This window comes from Myzus persicae, unplaced genomic scaffold, assembly GCF_001856785.1.
Source record: "Myzus persicae strain clone G006 unplaced genomic scaffold, MPER_G0061.0, whole genome shotgun sequence".
In the NCBI taxonomy this organism is placed as follows: domain Eukaryota; kingdom Metazoa; phylum Arthropoda; class Insecta; order Hemiptera; family Aphididae; genus Myzus; species Myzus persicae.
In genome coordinates, this window is record NW_019104116.1 from 49,198 (window position 1) to 73,751 (window position 24,554).

The window sequence follows — 24,554 nt, forward strand, 5'->3', positions numbered from 1 at the left end:
TGATATTGAAATAATGATAAGTATCAAACATAAATAGTTACATTATAATTAGGTCCGGATGTTAATGCTATACAAAACCTATACAAATACACTACAATTTAATTTGTATAATAAACAATATAATATACTATAATATATATAATAGGTATTATGTTAATGATCTAAGAATTTAAAAACTCTCATAAAACGATTTAAGTTAATACAATAATTTATTGATTTTAAAATTAAACATGACAATAATTCATACCTAAATATAGGTATGTGATTTTGATTTAAATTTACAGATATAAAAATAATTAAGTTACGGTTTTTTTTTTCAATTTGTTGAAAATAATATATTAATGAAAAATAATTAACTTGTAATATTGTTATCTATCTATTATAAAAATAATCTCTAAAACTTCAAAAAAAACCGTGAAAGTCAGATAAATGACCTAAAATCGAGTAAAACGCAAAAACTGCAGAATTAAATGTAATTATATAGATTTGTATGTTATTTAAACAAATTTTAGGTTTGGATAGCATAGTCTATGAATTATGATGTTCCACAAAAAAAGATGCAAAAGTCGTCAACATCATTGTAACGGGCCCTAATTATAACATTGCCTTTAATAAAGTCTATTTTGTTTTTAAGCACTTATACACACTAATATAAATAATAAGAGTAATACATTAATAATAAAAATAATAGGATTCTGACAAAAAAAAATTATTTGTACTACATTATTTTTGAAGGATATTCATTTTAATATTGGTCCATTTAATGTTTTGATGTTAGTATCAAAATGTATGGTTTCACCGTTGCTTGTAACAATTGCGATGGCTATTAAATAAGCCGTGTAGGGCCTTAAATTTGTAATTAACACAGAACCTTCGCAATCATTTTTATGAACATCTCTCACTGTTTTCTCTGTCATAGTTTCTGAAATGAATAAAACATAAATAAACTAGTTGCAAAATAGTTGCAATGTAATAAATAATCGTAAAATAAAAGTAATAAACAAACTAATGTGGCTCTTGACAGAAATTTAAAGCGAACATACAAATATTATTTTATTGAGTGTAGAATGTTAACACGTCATTAATTATACTATAGATTGTAATACTAGCCTATGGCCCTATGCCTAGGTTAAAATTGATCTATAGTTTTATCGTTTTCCGTCACACAAACTATATTATAATATTTCATTTTATGAATTAATGATTCTCTACTTCTTGATTCTAGACATATTTTTAGAACGAATAATCAAAGACTGACATAAATTCAATAACGTTAAAATTGTTATTTATCTTCACGTATCACGTGTTTATTTATATCAAAAATATGTCTAGAATTAAGAAAGCAAATCATTGTTGAAATTCATAAAAGTAATCACTGTATTAATATTGTTTTAAGATTTGTTTTTTTTTTAATTACAGGTAACTATTTACAACTATTTGTAAAAAACATTGTAACTATGCCATATATCTATTAATTATAAAGGAAATATAATAAAGATTTTCAAGAAAGAATTTGGAGTGTATCGGTACGTATCGGGTCAATTTTGAGCGTTCAAGATGTTACACGTGCAATATACAAGCGATACGTACCGACCCGTATCGGACTCGAACTCCGATACGAGGTGGTACGTAACTATTTCGTATCGATACGTATCGAATTTTTCTTCTTGAAAATCTTAAATGTGTAATCAATAGCAACCCTTTAAATAAACAAAAAAAAATTCGATTTTCGTGAGCAAAAACTTAATTCATGTATGAGCCACCCTATATAGGTTGAAAAATGAGCTATAAACTCTATACGAGTCTTAAGAAATCTGTTGATATAACTTTCATTAAAAACGTCAAGTTGTTTTTGAGTCTATTGAAGAAAAATAAAGAAATATTCATTTTTGATTCTGAGCGGAGAAAAAAATGTACTGGTTTTACAATCATCTATGTTTTTTGTGCCTATTGTCAATTGTTTGTATTGGCATTTTCTATACTTATAACATTTTATGACCCTCTGAAGTAGGATTTTGACAATATTGGTCAAAAAACGAAAATTTGAAAATTATTTTGAGTTAAAAATTCATAAAAATGTTTCTATAGACAACTATAATTTAAAAATTTAATACAAGATTCTCCATAGGTATTCCTTTATTTTCCTACAGATTTTTTATAAAAAATTTAAGTTTAAATTTGGACAAAATTATAGATATTTAAACGAAGAATAACGATTATACTTCTTTTGTTGTATAATTTAAAAATATTATTCGTGAGTACTTGAAACTTTTAATGTACCTATATTGTTTTATTTTATTCACGCAATGACATTTTCAAATGCAATTTTTTGATAAAAATGAATTTAATCTATACTACCTATTACTAATGCCTAATAATAAGATCAATAGCTTCAATCGCAACAATATCATACAAAATACTTAAGAATATTATAGGGTGATGGGCCGCCTTCGCTCAGAATCGTTTTTCGCAGGTATAGGTATACAAATATTGTATGTCATTAAATTCAAATTTAACACATCAAATACTCCTCTGGACACCTAATGAGCAGTACAGCGTTACCCCACTGGCCTACCTTCTTATATATACCTATAGATTATGTAGACAACTTAATATCACGGGGATTCTAAAAAAATGTCATGTAAAGAAAATGTTGACACTGTTACGATTATGAGTCAAATAACTTATTATAACTTAATTCCTGGATGTAAAATTATACTATTGTACTACTCCCCAGTCCTCAGCCACCGGCAAAGAGCGTACCTTTTTAGTTGCATGCAAAAATCCAGTCAAGTCATATAACGTTTGACTTAAATGTTTAATCGTGAAAAGGTTCTAAATAACATTGTTTTGTTTTCATAAACAATTATTTAGTCTTAGATTGCAAAGGCGAATCAAATAAGTTAAAGTGTATGTTCACCATAAGATAATTAATGTCGATTGTTATAAAAGTAAAAAGTTCTAAATCACCAAAAATTAAATAATAAACTGGATTTAATCAAATTTAAAAACCTCAGCTAATGGAACCAAATTATTATAAAAACATTATTGTAAAAAGTTTCTAATAATTTGATTTATTACTACAAGCAGTGCCATAACATTATGGAATTATGGCGCATAATTAATTGTTCAATTAAAATAGTTTTGTTTCTATCAAGGATACAAGCGCGAGGAGCGACAGTTGGCTACTTTAGTGTAAACATCACTTTAGTGTTATCACTAAACCTTTTGGCATCCCAGCATGCAAAGTGTTTCTGTGGCTCTTAAAATTATCCAATATTTACTAATCTAATGATATTAAAATATTACAATTTAAGATTAAAATGTACAAAGTTTTTCATTTCAACTTAATTATATTAGTTTAAAAAAATAAAATTCATAACTTATATTAAGCAGTACCTGATAGTAATATTTATGTTTAACAACATTTTACGATTGAGATATAAACTTTGATGTTTTATTCTTATTACATCATTTTCACAGCCATGCGAAACTGCGAAAGTATTATTATGAAAAGGATTCAGCTAACAAAAAAAGTATAATAAATAAGAATGAAAAAGTTCTAATTAAATACTTTTTTTTTGTTTTAGGATGAACAAGTTATAAATGGTTTTTATTAATTTTAATTCTAACTAATAGAGAAAATTATGACTGTGCATATTTATATACTTAGGTATCAATAGTTATTCAATATTTCAATAGTTGATAAACATTAATGCAACACTATAATAGATACAATATTACCTGCTCGTGTATCTCTAATAAGGGGCAATATTTAGGCAATATGCGATTTTCGGTACCCATGGTATTTGTGTTAGTCGTAAAAAAACAAAAAAAACTGTCACGCCTCGTATTTTGTAGAATGGTCTAATTACATTATTATTTTTTTTTTTATTAGAAAGAGGGTGAGTTTCTACAGGTCTTATTGGACTTTTTTTAATTTTGTAGTTTAAACAAAAGTAATAAAAAAAACAATTGCTTGGGAAAATTTGTCATATTTAACATCGGTATTTTATGATATAGAAATATAATTTTAAAAATCCAAATCTAATGAGGACTGTAAGAAGACGTCTCTATATTTATATATATATATATCTTTAAGAAAACAAAATTATCAAAATCTGATCAGTCCACGAGGCGTGAGAGTTTTTCCAATAAGACATGTTTTTGAATAAAAAAAACATGTCACGTGCAGGCCCCTTAATATTTAATCATAAATGTTATTAGAAGACATGAAATTAAAGCAGTATGTAAGTGTGAATATAAGAAAGACAAAATATCTTATTAATGATTCTGAGGAGCAAAACAAAGTAGTATATTAATAATAAGTAGTATATAATATCTACTATGCCGTGATTAAAAATGTGAGTTATAAATTTATAATAAACATTGAAGATGAAAATGGTATTTTTATAATGTACATGTCAGTTTTATAATTAAGTGAGTATTTCTCTAAAAAAAAAAATAAAACCACCTGTTTCAGATGATTGTAATAATATTTTTCCCCTTCTCTAGTAATAATAATCAAATAAGTTAAAACTATAGTTGATATGGCTTTTTTAAGAAGTCTAGTATTGTAAAATATACAGTACCTAATTATATTATTTTCGATTAAAATTACCTTAGTGCTTAGCAAAGTATAATATTCGTTTTTTATTTTGAAGGACTGCATTTCTGGTTTATATTGTCTTCATATCGGTAAGTTCATTACCAACACAACCTATCTTAATTAATAAGACTTCACATTGTTTATCCTGACTCCACATCACCAAGGTTGTATAAGCTATGAGTTATTCCCTAAGTTGTGTGTTTATTTAATTTATCTTGAATTAATATGGCAAAAACTAAAGGTACAGTTTTATAATTTTTAATTGAATACTTCCAAAAAAATATTGTCATTGATAATTAATAATTTTCTAACTTCTGTATTATATTCTATCGTTATTATACAATAAATTATACGGTTAATGTTGCAATTAACATAATAATTTAGTATGCGAATAAACTGTGTAGGTACTAGGGATTAGGTACCTACCTAAAGTTGTCAGTATTAACGACATTTTAAGTACACCCAGATTACGTTAATCCTACGATAATTATTCATAAACACATTTTATATTCTGAGTGGACCGATAATTGTATGGGATTTAGTATTTACAATGGTGTTTTTTAAATTTTGAATATTCATCAACTTAAGGAGCTGTACAAATTAACTTTGAGCGATAGGTGTTAATATATATTGAAATATGTATGTATTAAAAGCATGTTTTCTGCGTGGTAAGCACCGCATGTTTGACGGGCAATGCTAAACTCAATAATACTGTTATTTCACCGTATTCGAGTTACAGGAAAATCACAGTCTTTGACAAGCAACTAGTGGCTCTCACACAAAAATCTATACCAACCGTATACAAATGATCACACATTATAACAAATATACTAGGTAGGTACTGAAGTTAGTGTCATGCATGATAAATTTATAATTCATTTATAATTAGTTTGACACTGTTTGTGCACGTTATGGGTAAAATAAAAGTACATGCAATTTACTCTGATTAGTGATTTCAAAAGGTTGAAATTCTTATTTCTTTAATGGTTTTATTAAGCATTTGATAATATGCTTGTTAATAAAAATTAGTAACAAATAAGTAATATAATAAATAAGTACATTTTGTTTGTATGATTTTAACTTAATATTAATATATCTAATTTTGTATAATACAGTTTGCCCCTTGATAACCGCATTAGAATAGTAGTAGGCACACAATTTTGTTTTGCTTTATATGATTGCATTTTTATTTTTTAGTCATATTTTAGGTAAACAATAATTGAAAAATACTTGTACAATTGTTAAGATATGATTGAATTTTCATTTTTTTCATTTTATTATTTTATTATTTTTCTGAAGATTGTCGATAATCGTGTTTTCCGAAATGTTGTCGAAAGACGAATAAACTTTTTAGGGATTAATTAGGTAATTAAAGATAAAAGCATTATAACTACTTATTAGTTATTGTATGTTAAGTAGGTACATGCTGATTACGTTAATATCTGCATTGAACGTTATTTCTAAAATTAAAACGTTATTAAAAAAATACAATGCCCAATGCATTAAGCTTAAATTTTTTGGTATGACTCATAAGTTATTATTATTGTTATAGAAACCATGTTGAACAGACAGAAAATATATAATATGTATATGCTGTACTTATGTTTAGTGACTTTTTTTATTTAAGTTATTAGTTATTATTATATTTTCAATATTAAACATTGTCATATAAACCATGTAGAATAAATTATTGTTTCAAATTTAAACTTTATACAATACACTTTTAATACAACATTCAACATAATATTATATAAATTCCAATACTGATTATTTATTACCCAAGTATGTAAATACAACATTTCTTCCAAATATATGGAATATAAGTATAATGATTTTATCAAAGCAGGTTTATTTGTAGAAAACAAAAACCAAACCTTTTTTGTTTAAATTGGTAGAAACGGTGCATGCCCCTACTGGTTATTTCCATATTTTATTTAAGCTTATGTTAAATTATATTTATGTTTTACATACACCACTAGTTTATAGTGTACATAAAGGTAGGTCGTAGGTACATCATATATTATTGTGAATCTATCTTATAATATTGATTTTAAAATGCATAAATAAATAAACAAATCTAGGTATGTAAAATACTAAGTGTATAATATTAAGTTGTATAGTTTATGAAATAAAACATTACAAATCACAATTATCATAACCCACAGTACACAGAGAAATACATAATAATATAATAATCTTTAGCAAAAATTAAAGTTTAAGTTAAACAAAAAAAATATTGGCATTTTATTTATGAAAGTGAAAATTCAAACTATAATAATTATCACATCGTAAAAATACGTTTTAATAATAAATGTAAATTATTTATCATATGCCAATCATATTTAATAATAATAAAAACCAGGTAAGTACCTCAAATGGCACATATTTAAAATACATATAGAATAATATTAGATTCAATGTGATTAAAATGTAATGAACGTTTAGTGTCTTATATAATTATTCCAATAATCACTCTGTTTAATGAAGATATAACATAATATTTTATGTTTCGGTGTATTATAAGTACCTACATATATTTTGATATGAAAGCATGCATATTTTTCCCGAGACATATCTATTAGTTTAGTGCGATTGTGATAATATTAATAATGCTCAAAAAACTAAAATAAATTCCATAATCAGAGCAGAAAAAAATTTAGGTAATGTTAGGTTAGTGGTTATTTTATATAAAATTGTAAATTATCCAATAGGTATGACCCCATCGCATGATTACACGCACAATACTATCGCATATGTCACATAATATAAAAATTTGAAGTGAATACAATGAAGGGCCATAACCGAAGGCTTAAACTTAATAATATTAAGTTTTCATTGAAAACTAAAAATATCTTACCTCTGCAGAGGGAATTATTTATGGCAACTATGGGACAGTAAAATATGCGATATCCGACTAAGCAAGTCTTGTCATCACAGTAGACTTTCCAGCTCAAACCCACATACGTCGAACCAACGACACTAACCCAAACGTTCTTTACATTGTCATTGACTAATCAATCATAAATTCAAAAATCGATTTGAACAAAAAGTATATAAATAAAATAAAATTAATATACAAAAAAAAAAAAATTGTATTATTACAAGAAAGAGCTTTTATCAAAACATATCATGCGCAGTTAATAGTTACGTACATGATTCCCACATCATTCCGCTGCTTCTAGTTTTAAGGTAATCGATACCATTGCTCATCTGATTTTCGCTGTTAACACTTATTGCAAAAATATATTTATCCATGTCATCAAACAAAGTAGTGTTGTAACAAGATACTGAAATTGACACATGCATCCAGTTCATATAACCCTGCAGAAAAAAAAAAAATTAAAACTATCTATTATATCAAGAACGTTGGATAATAATAATAATAATTATTATTATTAGTGTTGCTTATTGATATCGATGTATAAAATGTTTTGAAACTTCTTTATAGAGGGTAGGTATGAAAAAAAAAGATTGTCACCAGACACACCAAGATAGATAGAGAAAGATAATATATGACATAAGCTAACAACAACGATTTTGTGGGTTAACATGTACCTGTTAAAATAAATCAATTACCTACAATTATATTTTAATATTTAATATTTCTACTTTCAGTTCTAAGTTTTGTAACGAGACAGCGCATTACTAGTGCGCTCGTGGGCCCCGTCGAGGTAACGAACGACACAAATCCGTCACAAAACCCGAAATAGATGGAGCCCGAGACTACAAGACGTCACCGTATTTGTGCGTTCCCCCCGCCCAACATAATGATTACTCAAATAATAGTATGATATTCAATATTATGTTAAAAATTTACGAAAAGACCACTTACAGTAGTAAATTAATATAAATTTAATTATAACCCACATTTAGGAAATTGTATAGTAAAATAAACAATTTTAAAGTTACATTTTTCCAATTTAGTTCGGTACTATATGTTGATATCAATAGTTCTATAATCTAAGAATAGAACCTTCGGTATTTCGATAACTATTAATATATTTCATATAATACATTAATTCGCATACATTACACTGCCTTGGATCGATCAAGTCTTTTTCGCACCAAAATAAAGAGTAAAAATATCGTTGATTTTCAGTGGATAATTCTTGAGAATCAGAGTCTTTCCAGGATAATTCAAAAATTCCTTGTTTGTCAAATACATTTTTCTTGAACGATGCTGGTTTATTGAGTGCTATAAATAGTAATAAGTTGACAAAACAATTAGGTAAACATGCAATTAATTAATTTAAAATAAATCGTATACATATGACAGATATCTATCATAATATGACTCACTGTCTGATTCGCTAGGTACGTATACCCTTGAACATTCTATGGATGAACCTTCTTCATTGTATGAGATTACTATAAATTCGTATCCGATGCTGGTACTGAGATTTTCGAACCTCGCGTGATTCTTTCTTACGTCATTGCTAAGGTAAGTGCTGTGTTGATAAATAAATAGTCATTTAGAATGATTTAAAATCAGTAATTCATTAAAATTATATTATATTATATTATATTAATCAGGATAAAATATACCCGTAAAAGCTAAAAAGCATATTATTGTTAGGGCTTCTACTAAAAACGTTTTAAATAACACCAAAGGTATACGAATGAAAGACGGTAAAAGTTGATTGATCCACAACAAAAAATAAATATGATTTTTAACTAATAATTAAAAATTAAAAACTAATAAGTTATACATAATATTTTGTTCAACATACAAAATCATCTATTCAGTATTAAGCAAATTATTGATATTTATATTAATAGTTTAACTGAAAAATCACATTAGAAACAGCGATAATTCAAGATGTTTTTAATGAATAATTGTCTAATGAAATTTGTTATGTAGAAATAATTGCCTATATATAACCCCTTAATAGAAACTTATTGAGTGGTACATACATGATTTGTTTATCTTCCGTCGTATGAATATAGTAAGCAACATATTTAAACGATTCACCACATTTTTCGTTCTCTTCAATAGGTTGCCAATAAATCACAATGTCCCTTTTGGATTTGTCTGATGGCGAAATTACATATTCAAAGCTCCCAATGTCAGTTTGTGGTGGTCTTTTAGGAACTAAAAATATATCGGTTGTATAAAAATGTAAGCATACAATGAAATAAATACAATTTATCATAAAGATTGTGTACAACATGAATAACTTGATGTTTAATTCATCATTGTCGAATACCAAAAGAAATGTATCAGAACACGACTTCAATCAGAGCAGGTGAAAGTAGAAATAAATTGTAAACTTACTCGTTGGCTTGGTGTTAGTAGTGAAGCAACCCGGAGCAGACCACTTATCGTCCCCAACAGCCAATGCCGTCCGGACGTATATGCAAAAATTGTAACGAGTAAACGGATATTCTAAACCGGTGAAGTTGAAAGAATAACTAGTTGCGTTGCGTTCCAGACATGTCATAACTTGGACGGAAGTGGTTTGAGATGTCGATTGTGGCTTACAGATATCACTCAAACTTATTGACTAAGGAGAAAAATAGATAAGATTGGTATAGGTAAGTGGTCTAATCATAATTTTGTTTTGACTTTCATCCGTGTATATGATTGAATACTTACATTCCAGTGTTCGGGATTGGAATCCCATTGAGATTTATATTGAATCTTAAAAATCAATCCATGTGAATAAAGAGACATTGTATCCAAAGACCACACAAGATTGATACTTGATTCTGTTTTATCAACCACTGCGATTTTTGTAGGTTTCGCAGGAATTACTAAACATTGGAAAAGAAAATTAAATTAAGTGCGTTTGTATAATATAATACACATTTATCTCAATTCAAACAAATTAAAAATATAATATTATGTAATGCATACTGTTGGCGTAATGATGAAAAGAAATTGACGTTGACGAATTTCCCAGTTCATTTTCGCCGATTAACACGAAATGGTAATACTCGTGTGATTGTCTGTATAGTTGTGTGGTAGATAAATCCCAATAACAAGTATTATTATTGACATCCGAGTCAGTAGGACATTTTGTGACAGTTCTGGAACTAAAAGTACAATATGTTTTTTTTATAAATAAAAAATGTTTGTATTTGTATTAATGCATCATTGTTAATAACGAAATTATATACGATTATAACATTTTACCTGCCAGTACGACCACGCAGTCTAAAGTATAACTTATAAGTGGTTTTTATCGGGTTCTCCGGTTTAGTCCAATTACACGATAGACTTTCCCAGTTGTTAGAGATACAAGAGAAATTTGTAATCTTTAATGGTTTATCTGTAGACAAAGACCAATGATTATTTATAAATACTTTACATAATCTAATAATAATATGTTTCCGTCTTATAAAAATGTGTACCATACATTTGTACAAATTATACAGACAGAAACTATAAATGTTGCTCAGTAAATAATAATGTATTTTTTTAAGAGCTTTAACTTTAATTAAATCTAAAACTGAATAACTTAAGGTGTAAAAATATTTTGACTCTTTTTGAGCTTTTTATAGACAATTGAAATTTAAAAATATATTTTTAATGTCAATAATAGGTATCCATATACCATTTAAAAATATCGAAAATAAAAAGATCCAATATTATTTTTATTAATAGTTGAATTTAAAATTTTCACAAACTTCGTCAAAATCACGAACATTTTCAAATAATTTTGTAGTTAAAAATTGATAAAGTGTTCAATTTTTATAACTAAGAATTGCAATTTTAAAACAAGGTTGCTAAAAAAGTTTCTACTGTAACACCAGATTGTTTTGTTGGACAAGTTCAAATTCGGATGAAATTAGATAAATAATAAATAAATAAATAAATTATCTGATTAGATACCTATTCAAACTAATAATAACGATTTTTGTAATGCTGTAATTCAAAAATATAAACGAACATTTAAAGTTTATTATTAAATTTCATACAAACGATGACATTTTAAAATACCTACTATGTTTTTGGAAAAAATTAATTCAACCTACTGTAATAGTAAAATTAATTATTTGAATAGCAATAATGTCAGAAAATATACTCAAGTATTCAGTACATAATATAGGCTGACAAATCGTCTTAGCTCAGAATCGTTTTTTTTTTTTTTTGCAGTGATTTATCATTTAATTCTAATTTAACTTATTTATTACAGTGACCCAATGAAAACACTTGCAATAACTTGCAGTTAACTTACATCCAACAATAACATTGTTAAAGCACACCCCGATGCAGTCATCATGCGAATTACTCGAATGAGATCCAACAGTGTTTATGATGCTTTTTTGTAGAGCATTTTTGACAGACGATTTGGATACCTGAGCACACTTGTTGTTTTTATCTACACACACCATACATGTATAAACATCGGAACCAGTTGGAGGATTAGGTACTCTCAATTGTGCTGCTGTCGAGTTGATGATCGACACATATTGTTTGGGCACACATTCTTCGTTCTTGTAGAACCTGATTCTCTGGCTTAGAAGTATTGATTTGTTACCTTCATCAGCATTATCACTAAGCACTTTCTGTAATAGTTCGTGGTTAGGATTTAAAACGCATGCAATTTCCAACGGAGTATTGCTGTTGTGTTCGACGAGAATTTTACCATTCGGAGTAGTTCCTAAAATTGAAAAAAAAATTATAATTGATTTGTATAGCTTCTTGTTTAAACTGTTTAAAGTTTGTGGAACAGATAGTATAATGTAAAAGAATTTATTTTTAGGAACCAATGTACAAAACACTGATTTTCGAAATAGGTGAAAATGTTCTTGTTAATTTCATGTTTTTCTTTTAAAATATAAGGAATTATTGAACATGATTATATTAAAAATAATTGATTAAATGCCGTTCTTTATGCTTAAACAATTTTCTGATTCAAAAATTGATCAATTAACAATTAATTTAATATATTATTTTCAATTGATATTTAAAAATAGCTTCTGATACACATTTTGTTGGTTAAATCTATGATAAATACTATTAATGATTCATTGATAGATAATATATCTCAGATCCATGAATTTATTTTAAAGAAATCATTTTTTTTTTTTATGTATATAATTAGTTAATTATTGAAGGACCTTCAATTTACTATACGATTTATTATAACATAAAGGTTAAAAATGATTCATATCCTTACCTCCGGGTGAATATATGCCAGGACCACAAGTAATCGATGAATTTGAAAACCCAACTAATATTAGTGTTATCAACAATTCATAAATCCATTTCTGTCCCGATGTAAACAACTTGTGTTTGAAAGTTCCAACTGTATACTGCCGACGTGCCATGATTATACCTCCAATGCAAATCAACTGTAACAAAAAAAAAAAACTATTTAACTTCTGATTCTGACTATGAATTATTTCTGAAACAAATTATGGGAAATGTTTTCATGATTTAATAATCAAATATTGCAGACAGATGTGTTGAATTAATTATTTTAGTAGTTATTAACTTATATATTAATTAAATGTAAAATGAAAACTAAAAAAACGGAAAAAACGTTAATTAGTGTAGGTACCTCCCTATTATAAAAAATTATTAATTATTTACACTAGATATTTATATAGATTTACACAAGACGTATCAGATTAAAAATAAACCGGAAACTCGTTCTGCTGCATGGGTATCGAATGAACTTCATCATTCAGTAGGTCACTGCGAATGGTACGTAAGTAACGTTTAAGATTCCAGTTTAATAACAAATTCGATATACCTACTCGTACAAAATACGATTCTGAATAGAGACAAAGTATCTATTCCTAATGTCCTACAGTGTTCCGAAGTCTCTATTCAATTTAGATAAGTATAATACAGGTATAATATTGTATAATATAACCAAAAGTCTCAGTGGGTTAACATTAAAGGCCATTCTTAGTTATTCGTCCCGAAGAAGATGTTAACGTTGTGTCTTAAAAATCGATAAGCATTATTTTTATTATTTGACTACTATTTTAAATTTACATACTCTTATAAATTATAATCTAAACCAATTCAAACTTAAACTTAAGTTTTTTAAATTTGAGGCATATTAAAAAATTAAAATAGTATTTGTATTGAGATTTAATTTATATTTATTGTGATGGTGGGGAGGGGGGCTACGATTCTACGACCACAGGCCAATCTTTGCAATCAATCATGCTATTTCCCTATAACTAAAAAATTCGGCTTATGAACAATGTACTAATATCTCGCCACTGACTCCGCTGAGCATTAAACTTAATATAGGTAATATGTAAGCATTTTATATTTAAATTAATTAACTTTAAAGTGTTGCTTCGTTGTATAAGTATAACGTATTAACCTTTAAAATTAGCAATTTTATATCAAATATACTAATTATATTATTAATTTGTTGCATAAAATAATAAGTGTCCGGTCAAACTATCAAAAACAAATTATAGCTAAAAAAAATAATACATGTAAAAATACACAAAAATATTAATTTATAATGATTCAGATCATTCTTTTTTTATAAAGAGAGATTTTCTTCATATGCCACAAGTTAGGAAACTCTAGTCTAGAGTCTAAAATCATTTTATAGTTATACATTGTACGACGTCTGATAAGGTGTATTGTTTACTATTTATATTGTATTGCTGTATTTTTTTAAATTTGATTTATGTGTAAAAAAATATAAAAATTTAACAGAAATATCACTTCAACTTACAATGTTAATAACAATCTAAATTATTTAAAAAATAAAGTTTCCAACTTATACAAATGTAAATTTGTAATTTATATCTTTATATATATAATATGACAAAACACAATATCTAATAACAAAAGAATATAATTAGTAGTATGAATAAATTTCAATTCACTGTGTTGGTTTTTATAACAATATTGGAGACTTTGCTTTTACTATTTTTGTTATTTTCCCATTTACTATTTTGTTTTTTCGTATTATGGCTCAGAATCGAATTAAGTTCATATACTTATATCACACATTATAACTTATCTATTGTATGTTAAAAATAAATAAATAACTTAATAAATATAATATCAATATTTGTTTAAAAAAAAAAATACCTATGAGTAGAATAGGTAATAATTAATTAGTATTAAACTATGTGAGTGTAAAGATAAAAAGGCATGCCAACGGCACTTAGTGTTCCCAAGCGGTCAACCATCCAAGTACTAACTACGCCCGACGTTGCTTAACTTCAGTGATCGGACGAGAACTGGTGTATTCAACGTGGTATGGTCGTTGGCGAAAAATCAGTGTAAACAGCCCCCTTATATTTATATGTATTCATAGATTATACATATTATCTATTTGTGTGCCTATCTGGTAATCACTTTACACTATACTATACTATACTATACCCTTTTTTTTTTCCAGTTTTGAACCGACGACGCCGCGGGAACTGCTTTCGCATTGCTTCCGCGGCGCGAAATACTATACTATACCTAGTGCCTACTATTACTATGGTATAGTACATTTGAAACCACATGTTGGTAACAAAGATACCAGCCAAACAAGGAAATCAAAATTCGTTTACAGATAACATTCTGAAATGAGAGGAAAATTACAAATAATTTATGGATATATTATAATATTGTTTAATTTTAAAATGCAAATAATAGTAACATAGTACTAGGTATGCCATAACAATTTAAAAGTCATAATACACTTTTGATATTTCGCTGTTACAAAAATACCTATTATGTTTGATTACCTATACTAAAATTTCCTATTAGATAAATTACCTATTTTTTAATACCTAATTAAATTTGTATCATTTGTAGTTTGTAGTTTGTACATATTATATTGCAGAGTGTGTGATTGTTTGACTATTCAAATGTAAGCCTTTTTTATTGGAAATACATAATTTTATCATTATAACAAAAAACATAAATAATAAAAATTCAATAAGACAAAATAAATTCCTTTAAGCTATGCTTGTGATGGAGTAGGAATTTTTATTATTTTTTTAAAAATAATCTCACCCCTTTAAGTTAAAAATATTCACTCATTGCGCTGAGGGACGATGAATTTTTTACGATTAAAAACAATAAGTAATAATTAATATACATTTTCATGGTTGTACGTGCGTTCAAGTCTCCCTGTTAAAACGTCTGTAAAAAAATAAAATACACATGCACAGTAATGATAATAATAATAATATAATATTATTATTATTAATTATTGCTGTGCAGTTTGAGCAGGTTTTTTAATTGTAATATATCCATGTAAATGTGTGGGTTTGTGCATAAAAGTGTTTACACATCGAATACTTTTTTAAATACTAAGATACTAGTCACCGAATACCTACTTAAATATTAAATCGAATCAAATACAAAGTAGGATGTTACTGATAATAATTGTGTTTACTGTATTGAATGCCTAGATTGTTTTTAATTTTCAGATGGTGATTGTTTTAATAGGTATACATAATCATGTCGTGATATCATCAATCTTCGATTCAATAATCAATCTTCATTCATTCATCTTAGATACTATTTAAAAAAAAATTATAATTGTAAAATGATAAAATTTAATACTATAATATTTAATTATTAGTTACAAGTACGATTGAATATTTCGAACACATAAAATAGATAAGTAAACCATACCTAACTTTTTTTTACAAAATTATATTATATAGGATAAAGGCAGAGACTGAATTGTATTTAGATTTCATTGAAATTTAATTTTTGTGTATTTAAAAAGTAATTGAGTAGAATGAGCAGATAGTTCTTACACGGACATCGTACCCGTATCGATAATCAAAATACAAATCCCCGACCGGTGGAAGACATAAGGGCTAAATTAAGATAAGAAAAAAAAAGTTGTATCGTACAAAAGCGCCAGAAATTAAATAACATATATTAAATTTAGAACTATATCGCTCAAAAACTCCAAACGCTTAATATTAATCGACAAATGTATTATCTGATTACGATAGAGTGTCAAATAGACAGTGTGTGAGCAGTTTGTGTTATAACATATTATTAGTAAGTACCTATTTTGTAAGCATCCGTGTAAGCGTCAATATTGATGTGCATGTATATTATAATTTATCGACTTTTTATATTTTTATAACAAATCAACCAATTTATTAAATGTATTAAATTTTGATGTGCATGTGCCTATATTATAATTTACTATCAACATAATAATATTAATATAATATAATTTTTAAAAGATAGACATTTTTAAATAACTACCTACTTAATACTTATGTAAAATATTAATTTTGGCCCAAATGATAGGTCATTTTTGTACCTTTGCCACATATGTCATACAGCCTTCCCGACAAACAACCCTGGAAAAAAACCCCCGACTCAAAGAAAAAAAGTAAACCATAATATTATACTCACTACCACATGAAAATGATTAAACAAGAGTTTTTTTAACGCTAATTAGTGTAATTACCATATTTATTAATGTTTAATATTACAAATATATACTTATTGTACAGGTATAATTATTTACATCATTAAAAAAATCAAGTGGGTATTAAAGAAACAATGAAATTAAAAAACCAATCAATGTCCAAAGCTTAAAATATATATTGAATACAATTTCACTTACTTTTGTATTTACATTATAATTTTTAAACATCAACAATAATATGTTGTTTTACATTATTTGTATTTCTGTAAGAATTATAACCCCCTAATAAAATATTACATTTCCATTTTTTTTTTTATATTTTGACGATAATATAAACATTAATTTGGAGTATTTTGCACAAGTTTTATTTTATGGATACAGTATTTAAAACATTATGAAATACAATAAAAAAAATGTGTATAAAATACAAATAATAATCAAACAATAGTTGGTGAATATAAGTAAGGTACCTATTCTCTTAGAAAACCTATTAATATATGTATTATGTTGTTACAGATCGTGATATGAAAGAAAATAATATTAATGTTAATGTAGGAAAATTATTTATTATACATTATTTTTTAGTGAAAAGTACCAATACATTACTTTAAGTATATATTTGTAATTAAATATTAATTATGTAGTTATTACACTTATTAGAATTCAATAAATATTTGATCAATAATTTTCATGTGGTTGTGAGTAATATTGTAGTCTGCAGATTTTTTTTGTAGGGTCAGAGATTTTTTTTCGGGAATTTCAAGACCAACAATAGTGTATTGTATAAATTTTACAACTCACTATTAAAAGGACGCCACACCCGCTGTGCTGTCTCCGTCTCACAAGTGCGTAACATAGCAAATTTACGCTCAGCCGATCACGTTTATCTAAATCAGTTTAAAAGTTAGAGTAAATTGACCTATTATGAGACTTGATGATAAAAAATTTATCTGTGTTTCTATGTTTGTTAGGTACCTTCATTTTTTAGCAAGTTATGCGTTTATAATGAAGCCTATTTAAATGCTCATAACTCACCTAAAAATTGAATTATCGTAAAAAAACTAACATAGAATCATAGGTAATGTTCTTACCATCAAATCTCATAATAGGTCAATTCACTCTAACTTTGAAACTGATGGAGCTAAATGTGATCTTACCTTAATAGGTATCTGCTATACCTATAATATTACCTACGTACAATTGTTATGTTCACACAACTAACGTTAATTTTGGAAAAACGATTCAGAGCACGTTGCCAGTCTGTCTGTCATATCGATCAGATACATAATAACTAGATACAGCAACAATGCGACATATTATAATGGACAAGAAAGGTACAAATAACTTTATCTTTAATGTTCTGATAATATTATAGAAGCGTTAATTTATAAAATGTGTCAAGTCCTGTGAGTGTTCATTTCTCAGTATTCGCGGTACTACAGTGTGCTTTCGTTTATTATATATTTCGCTGTGCGTTTGTTTTAATCTCTGTTTGAATAGTTATGGATAGTCTAGATATTTTCAAGAGCCAGAAGAGCGAAGAAAAGTTGGCATTTAAAAAGTATATGTATGTTGTACACAAAGAGAGTTTAAATTTTATAAGGTAGAAATCCTACAAAAAAATATTCACAAATGTCCATGCATTTTAAAAACGTCCCTGGATAAATAACATTTAATTAAAATTGATCATGAAAATAATTATCTATTGTGTCAAAATGATATTGATGCCGCACAAAATTAAAATGCAAATTAAAATACGGGCTAAAATAACGAAGTCTACGCCATCGCAGTTATTTTCAGAAGCTGTGACGTGTCTTTCGGAAAGTATTCTTGAAGAACTTCCGAAACAAAAATCTATTCAAAAAACTATTCAAAATCAAAGGACTCAGAGTTTGCTAATAGTAGGTACCTGAAAATCTAAAAGATTTAAAAATAGCAGGTATGTATGTACTATGAATATTGACAATGAATACAATTAACACAATTATATTATATTATATAATATGATAATACCTATTGTCAGACTTTGTTCAATTCGTTATGTATAATCTACTTTTATCTTATCGGCGGTCTAACAGGCGTAAAACGTTAAATGTTTATAAAAACATGTATAAAAATACAAATGTAAAAGAATAAAATATATAATACAAGTGAAAAATAAAAAAAAATTATATTATCAGCATAATATATTAATATAACCATAATTGTATTGTAGGTGAATGGAATATTTATGAACGTGAAGCGTGTTTATTATTTGATAACCATAGTGAAGAAAATGAAAGGGTCATCATTTTTGGAACCAGAAGTAAGCTCTTAGAAAGTTAAAATACCTGGTATACAGATGGTAACTTTGGATTGGCTCTGAATAGTTTTTTTGAAATTATAAGTTATGAGAACTGGAAAATATAATGAATTCTATGCCTACTCTAAAAAAACTCAAAGTAACTATTTACGAAATAATGTTCCATGCTATTCTTTCAGTCTACGAAAAGAACAATCTCTTTCCAGATCCACTATACCTGAAAGTTGAAAAAGCACTAATAAATGCTGCAAAAAATGTATTAAAAGAAAATTTAACAATAAACGGATGTTTCTACTATCTTTGGCAGAGCACTTACAGGAAATTAAAAGGATTAAAAAAGGATTAATAAAAAATATCACGATGATTATGTTTTAATAATGGCTTGGCTTTTTTGCCACTACCTAGATTAAAAGAAGGTGCCGACTATTTAAAATTAAGTACACCTCATGGTGAGGAAGATTTTTTTAATTATTTTGATGAAAAGTACATAAGTGGAACGTTACATCGAGTTAATAAACAAAATGTTTCAAGTTTAACTGTTGGACGTTTTCCAGCGATATTTCCTTCGGAAACTTAGGATGTTCACCAAACAACTTTCCAAAATAATCACAGTACCAATAATGTATGCGAGTCATGGAACAATAGATTTAGTCATTTAGTCGGAGGAAAAAGTTCATCGATTTGGACATTAATCAATAAAATAAAACATGAACTTTCGGCTGACCGTGCAAAACTTGCTTTACAAACTGTAGGAGAGTCCAAAACTAAATATTCTAAATCAAAAACCACTCAAAACAGATTAAAAACCGTATGTGAACAATTAAATTCAAACGAAATTGAAGTGGATATGTTTTTGAAAAAAATATTCTTTAATTTAAGAAAACGATTATAAAATAGATTTTAATTTTATATTATTTGTAAATTGTATTTATTGTTTTTTTACATATTATTATTTACCGTCATTGAAAAAATTGATAATTTGTTTTAAATTATTATTTTACTATTGAAATTATATTGTATTACAAATGTGTTATTAGTTAAGTACCGGGTACACCTTACAAATTGTTTTTATTATAGTTATTTTTTCGCGGGGTTATTTAGTAGACAAATCAAACAACACATACGGGTGTGGCGTTCTCTTAATATATGATTAGAGCAGCTAGACAGCCATAAAATATAGTTGTTGAAAACCAAATTCCTGCTGCTAATTGCTGTCGGAAGAGATAACGTTAGGCTCAAGGTTATTAAAAAATACCTAAATACCTTAAATTAATAAAATAATTTGTGTAGTGGTTGATTAAGAAACGCATTCCAACGTTTTAAAATAAGTAAAATGTCCAAGATATATGCACTGGACAAATAATAATTCTTGAAACCTACAAAAATACTTAAAACCAATAACTAATAGTAGTATAAAATATGAATATGTTATAACCTTATAAGATATTCTTAGAAATAAAGGCCGTGTATCGAAATCGTTTTTGTATGCAATGATTTTTCATTGAATTAAATTTTAATACAATATCCAATGCAGTGACCTACTCAATGACGAGGTACACCATATCATAACAGTCGAAACATACTAAACAGCAAAGCGAGGAGAGACTTATTCAATTTGGTACCTACTTACATCATTATAATTTTCTAATAAATATGATGATTAATAAATCAGTATATTATTTTCAATCAGACAAAAATAATATAAATTCAATGTTTTCTTTGTCGTAGATTTATAAAGTAAATAACGTTAACTGGCACAAAAAACCAATATTAAATACTACTATGATATTAACTTTTATCTCTCAGCTTAAAACACCTTTTAAATGTTTAATTCAGTCACTTTTTCGTGTACGGAAGGGCACGGTTATAAAATATAGTAAATATGCGCAGTAAGAAAACAAAAGTCTCAGTAAATGAGGTAAATTGTGAATTTTACAGATGCTCGTTAACAGACTCGCGATATTTGCATAGATATAATTAAATTTAAAAAATATATTTTCAATTTATTTTGCAATTAACTATATTATGATAAAGTATTTGTAACAGAAGAAAAAAATTAGTTTTCATATACCATATTGAAGTTTCTATTTTCCTGGAAAGATTTGTCAGATGAAACAAATCCATACACATTTTTACTACCTACTTAATTGTATTGTTGGTTTATAGTTATAATAATTGAAACAATATTAGAACAGTATATAATTTTTTATGTTAATATCTACTATCGTACAATTATATTATTTATTGTATAATTTACAGTACCTATACAAATCTAACAGGATACAGTGACCGTTTGTGTGAACTATCGTATCGATTCACTAACTTTAGTAACTACGGGATACAGGTGTTCAATTGTTATTTGAATTAAATAGAAATAATAATATTAAATTTTCATAGTTATAAACCATGACATTTGATAAAAATAATTCTGCATTGATCTTGCAGGTTTATGGTTTACCTAAGAGCTTAAGAGCAATTTAAACGTTTAATTTAGCGTTTTAAATTTCGATACTAGTAAAAAGAGTAATAACTAGTGATGTTGAAAATGTATTGTGTATAGTTATCATTGATAACTTATCAATATGTGAATGTGTGGTATCTACTAGTTCATTCTTTATAGTGATGGTTACTCAAGAAAAGTGTCTATGATTATTAATTTTTGAATCACAACAAAATAGATATGAAAATAATTTTTTTCAAAACCTAGTTTCACATAAATATTTTCCCTTTCCCGTTCTTTACCTATATGTATTTCTTACTCCGATTATTTTGAAAAGCACTCGGCACGGTTCTACCACCAAAATAACAACTATGTAAAAATTTACTACCGGATACCACAATAAAAGTTGATGATTAATGCGTTTATACTAATCCAAAAGGGAATGACAGACGCAAAAAAAAAACACAGACCATTGTGAAATCAACACATTCATCGCTTCGTTCACAATTTAAAATAATCGTATAACGTATTTATTTATTTTTTTTTTAAATAATACTAAAAAGGTACAGGTACTTGCAGTGCTCTGTGAAGTACGTGAACGTTACGCTCGGACAGTAGTCGTAGCCCATGGATATAACAATAGAGAATTCTTCTCGAATAAGAAACCAATATATCCAATATAATATGGTACCCCACAGAGACATGCACACAAAACGTTAATCTGTTTGGGTTGTAAATCGTGTTAGACGTAAACTTTAACACATTATATAAACATTACACAGGTATATAGGGATCCGGAAATGCGTCGCATGTATACGTTATATACTTCGAAATTCTTTTGCTGGATTAAAAAGGTTCGTTTGGCATTGCAACATTTATCAGTATGTACATATATTGTACTCACCCGGACTCTTTTTTTTACGCGTGTTAAAATGTAAATATATACCTAAGTACGAATAATAAAGAAATTGTAAATAAAACACGACAAATTTCAGATTCCTGTATTTATAAATCTCTTAGCCCCGACATATTGTAGGGCAATATATAATATGCTTTATGCAATTTTTGAAATTTTTGCCAAAAACGAGTATCGAACACATTTTAGTGATGATGAAAAACTTTTTTTAATTAAATAAACGTAATTAATCGATTATACAGTACCTACAATAATATACTTACTAACGTTTAAACACCCCAGTCTAACAAGCATTTAAAACAAAATTTGTTATTATACAATGCATGCATACAACGGTCAAATAAATTATAATGGTATTGTCATTGTTTCAGAACAATTTATTTTCCGGACGCTAGAAGGGTTAGAAATTTATGAAACACATTCCTGCTTGCTTTATAACTACTTGATAAATTATCATTGATAAGTAGGTTATTTATTTATTTTGGTGTAGTTAAATACATTCATCAGTGTTTTAGCCAAAATGTTTCATGGGTTTCCACGAGATATATTAATCTTTTGGTCAAATATGAAAAAAAATATTTTTTTTTATTTAAATATTAATATATGCAATATACATACATAATATACTCTTTACAACTGATCATTTGTGGTAAGCAATAGTAATAGTTGTCAAATAACATAAGCGTACCTACATTTAACACGAGTTTAATAAAATAAATTGAAAAACAAGTAAAGAAAATTTAAAATGTGTACAAAATATAAATACTAGATAGGTAAATCAAAAAGGTCCAAAATATTTTTTAAATGTTAATAAAAATTTATAGAACATAATAAGTATTTTTTAATTATTCATTTTCAATTAGCAACAAAAAAAACAAAATTGATTGTTTTTTCTGATTATTTTGAATAGTATTTGGAATTTTTTACATTTGAGTTTTCGCTCCTCAAAGTACTAACTATATCCAATAAATACTATCAAAACCAACCCTAAAATTTGAAGATTTTTGTTGCTTAAAAGGTGTTGAAAATCTCACAAAAATAAATAATAAAAAACAGATTATTGTAAAACGATCAAATCAAAATTTTAGAGATAAATGGTGTGGATATGTAACCTACATGACCAAAACTTAATATAAATTATAATAACATGAAGTGTTATATAGTTATACTTATACGTATGTACGTACCTCGATAGTTTATATTTTGTTACCGGCGGTCTCGTACTCTCATATAGTGGTTGCCAACTGATCTTCACTTTTTCTTTTACAGTACAATTTTCACAGCAATACTGTTATGTCAATACCCACGGTGGTTGAGTGGTTAGAACCGCGATCTGAAATCACCAATAGTAATCAACGTCAAAAAATAATTACCGACGAAGTACGATTATTTTATATTATATAACGCTATACCTAAAATAACTTAAAATTAAATTACAAAAAAAAATGTACATTAATGTAAGCTCGAGACGCGTTGAAGCCAAAACCGATAATCGCAAAAACCATGCAATAGCTTAGAACACTGGACGAACGCGACTGTGCCGAAATCCCGATGGTTGACCGTAGGTAGCCGATGGTCGCACAAAAACCTAATGCGCAACGCCAAGGGAAGTGGAAGGGGATCGTTGTAATGGTCGATCCTTTGAAATGTGTGTAGAAATAATATTGTAAACACACGATTTCGGGATGTCTTTTTGATTTAATATGAGGAGTATTACATGGTGTGCCCTTGAATGAAACTTTTGTGTCTTAAAATCTTGAAACATAATTGTATTGTTTTAGAGGAAAAATAACGCATTTTCACAGAACTATTTGCTTATAGCCTAGATTACAGAATACAGAGACAAATAATTGTCAACAAATGTTGGACATTTTCTTGTGACTATAATAATATATACAATATACTATTACTCTGTCCATAATATATTTTTTCCTCTTAATGATTTTCACTTATTA

General features: G+C 27.1%; 1 protein-coding gene across 2 annotated transcripts; it reads right to left on the reverse strand.

The window, feature by feature from the left end:
* Positions 1–369: 369 nt before the first annotated feature.
* Positions 370–24,145, reverse strand: LOC111038904 (cytokine receptor-like). Of its 2 annotated transcripts, none has more exons than XM_022322174.1 (14): positions 24,051–24,145; positions 23,787–23,932; positions 12,736–12,910; positions 11,791–12,216; positions 10,746–10,881; positions 10,467–10,645; positions 10,206–10,363; positions 9,885–10,113; positions 9,524–9,701; positions 8,909–9,057; positions 8,638–8,804; positions 7,762–7,930; positions 7,467–7,619; positions 370–922 (listed from the first exon to the last, which is right to left on the reverse strand). In XM_022322174.1, the coding sequence occupies exons 3-14, from the start codon at positions 12,884–12,886 to the stop codon at positions 741–743; spliced, it is 2,277 nt and encodes a 758-aa protein (XP_022177866.1). In that variant the 5' UTR covers positions 12,887–12,910; positions 23,787–23,932; positions 24,051–24,145; the 3' UTR covers positions 370–740. The 2 variants fall into 2 exon arrangements, with proteins under 2 accessions (XP_022177866.1, XP_022177868.1); XM_022322176.1 differs by having other exon boundaries at positions 24,012–24,103.
* Positions 24,146–24,554: the final 409 nt, after the last annotated feature.